This window comes from Coffea eugenioides, chromosome 8, assembly GCF_003713205.1.
Source record: "Coffea eugenioides isolate CCC68of chromosome 8, Ceug_1.0, whole genome shotgun sequence".
NCBI classification, from domain to species: Eukaryota; Viridiplantae; Streptophyta; class Magnoliopsida; order Gentianales; family Rubiaceae; genus Coffea; species Coffea eugenioides.
In genome coordinates, this window is record NC_040042.1 from 4261539 (window position 1) to 4264710 (window position 3172).

At 38.7% G+C, this 3172-nt stretch overlaps 1 protein-coding gene across 1 annotated transcript; it reads left to right on the forward strand.

Moving 5' to 3' along the window:
• Positions 1–516: 516 nt before the first annotated feature.
• Positions 517–2895, forward strand: LOC113779685. Its single transcript, XM_027325368.1, has 4 exons — positions 517–905; positions 1023–1220; positions 1630–1845; positions 2120–2895. Exons 1-4 carry the CDS (start codon positions 903–905, stop codon positions 2390–2392), a joined length of 690 nt encoding a protein of 229 aa, XP_027181169.1. The 5' UTR covers positions 517–902; the 3' UTR covers positions 2393–2895.
• The last annotated feature ends 277 nt before the right edge of the window (positions 2896–3172 follow it).

The following is a 3172-nucleotide window of genomic DNA, read 5'->3' on the forward strand; positions in this document are numbered from 1 at the left end:
TTGTTAATTTGGCTTGTTATTTTCTAAAGAAAAGAATTTTACGTTTTTCGTCAATGCATTTGTCAATCACTTTTTTTTTATATATCTTACATGCATCAAATAGTTGTGACACATTCTTTCTTTCTGGGAAGACTTCAAAAAATAGCAATCCAAATGGGTTAAAATCAACAAAAAATAAAAAAAATGTAAATACAAATTAACTACATGTAAATCCATTCACCGTATAAACACCGAAACACAAATTAACTAAAATCAATGAAAAATAGTAAAAGACAATAAAAATTATATGATAAGACCTAAGAGTGAATATGTAACACATGAAAATGAAAGGGGGAAAAAATAATCAATAAATAAGTGCAAATAATAAATACTAGAAAGGAAAGAAGGAGGTCGGTTCCTTGCACCCAACGTATCTCTTGGTTTTGCCTCGGACTTTGGTTCGGAATTTGCTCGTGTATATGACTTTGAAAGGATAAGAACAACCCTACCCCCTCTACTCCCCACCTCCACCCCATTCCCATACCAGACCCCCTTCCCTCCCTCTTTCTCTACAACTTTCTCTACAAGTACCCTCCCTCCCTCTCTCCGCCTCCACTTTCTTAACCCCTCTCCTTAACCCAACAATCTCTCTCTCTCTCTACACGAAATCGCTCAAACACTTACACGCACAACACACACTAGAATAAAAACAGCACTCCTCACCCAAGAGAAGTCCATAAATGCATTCAGTAGAAGAAGAAAATTAGTCCACTCTTCTTTAGACATATTGCAACTACTGGTAAGAAGAAGAAAAGAAACCCTTGCTTAGGCATTTGCTACAAATCATCGAAACTTTCAAGCTGGCGATCGAAAATCAAGAATCAACTGTTCCCCGCGAATTCAAGCCCAAAAACAGACGCATCATGGTATTGCCATTTTTCAATACTAACTGAATTTGTACAGCAATCTTGGAGTTTTTTTTTGAGAAAATGGGAATTTTGCTCTGTTTTTGGCTGACTTTTCTGGGTCTTGGTTTCTGGTAGGGAGCTGGAGGGCCTGACGAGGAGGATAACAGATGGCCACCGTGGTTGAAGCCTTTGTTGAGGGAACACTTCTTTGTCCAATGCAAAATGCATGCTGATTCTCACAAGAGCGAATGCAATATGTATTGCTTGGACTGTATGAATGGGGCTCTCTGTTCTCTCTGTTTGGCCTCTCACAAGGACCATCGCGCCATTCAGGTTTGATTTCAACGATTTTTGGTGGAATTTCTTTGGTTTTTCCTCCTTTTTTACCCAATTTTGGCATCTGGGCTTCTGCCATTTTTGTCAAAGTTGCAGCTTTTTGTATCAGTCCTCCTCTTTTTGCTACTAATAGCATTAGAAAGAAAATTCCCAAATCCTTCAATTTCCACCTTTTTCTAGTATTGTCCAATTTCTTTACAATAATCTTTTAGCTTCATTTCCGCATCCCTTTTCAGTTTTTGAACCGTTGACTTCAGAAATGGCATTTTTGTATTCAATGTGTTGAGTCATTTTTGTTTCACTGCTGATGAATGTATCGATTTGAATCAGCCTAAAAGGGTTGAATGTGTATTGACGTCCGGTGCTGTTTTTGTGTGTTTTTTTTTTTTGGCCTGATGATGAACAGATAAGGAGGTCATCCTACCATGATGTGATCAGGGTGAATGAGATTCAAAAGTATTTGGACATCTCATCGGTTCAAACCTACATTATCAACAGTGCCAAAGTCGTGTTCTTAAATGAGAGGCCTCAGCCTAGGCCTGGCAAAGGCGTCACCAATACTTGTGAAGTCTGTGAGAGAAGCCTTCTTGATTCCTTCAGATTCTGCTCTCTTGGCTGCAAGGTAAATGTCCATCAATTTCCATTGGAACCCAGGATCCTTTTCCATTATTAATGTCATCCCAAAAGTTGAATTGTTCCAATCAAATATGGGTGTCTCTGAGATCAATGGGCAGAGTTTCTTGTAAATTGTGAAATTGATGAATGAACATTGGAGGCTATTTTGGCATTAACGCTAAAGTCAAGATTTTTGGTAATTTGTAAAGACCAAAAAGAATTGAATAGTAGTCATTGTTTTGATTAATATAAACTTGATGGTTGGTTTTGATTTTTTTCAGATTGTGGGGACATCCAAGAATTTCCAGAAGAAGAAGAAGCATTCCCCTGAGAAGAAAAGGGCGGCACTGATGGCGGCAGCTTCTGATTCTGAGGACTCCTATAGCAGCAGCAGCCATGGAGGAAGGCACAAGAGCCCGAGCAGTAGCAATGGGAAGGTTCAGAGCTTTAGTCCATCAACCCCACCTCCAACTGCTGTTAATTACAGAACAGCCAAGAGAAGGAAGGGAATTCCCCACAGAGCCCCAACTGGAGGAATAGTTATTGAATATTAGCCCCTGCTTATATGTCTTAATTAGCTTAATACCCCAACAACTTATACTACACCTTAGATATCAGAATGGTACTGGTCAGGAGGTCCATTCCAAACAGCTATAGTGCTTTTTCACCTCAAAAAAGGCCAATGTTTGGAGGGAGTTCAGCTTACTCTTATTGTACATAGAAGCAGCCGCTAATAGAAATATGGTGGAAGTAGATGTGGGGGCGCAAGTGGGGAATAAGAACAATGTGGAGGACTAAAGGGTGAAAACAGAAGTTAGAAGAACTTTTGGACTTAGAAAATAAGCTATTATAGACTATAGTTTGAATATGAAATACAGTGGCTTTAATTTAAGGGAGTGATTATACATAAGCCTTTTTTTTTTAATATTTCTTAATAGTTTATGGTAAAGATGTAAATATGGTTTTGTAGTAGGGTTAGCAATGGGATAACAATGTACCCCTTGAAAATACTTTTATGCTGTTTATATATGGAATGGAATAATATTTTATAATGTAATTTTTTTTTTGAAGAAAAAAAAAGAGTCTTTTTGATGCTTTAAATTTCTGAGCATTGCATTGTTGTTATTTTGGGAAAGTCTTTTTGGACGGTCGAGGTAACTCCAGATGAATGGGGCCCACGGTGGCCGCCTCGTGGGATTGGTAGAAAGAAAGGCGGTATCACTCCCATTACGTGTCATTTGCTGATTGGTTCGTGGAAAGCTATGTGTCTTGGTTCGCGGAATCATGAATTAGGTCAGCCGCCCTTTGATATAATGCGGTTTCTTGGTGGAGGG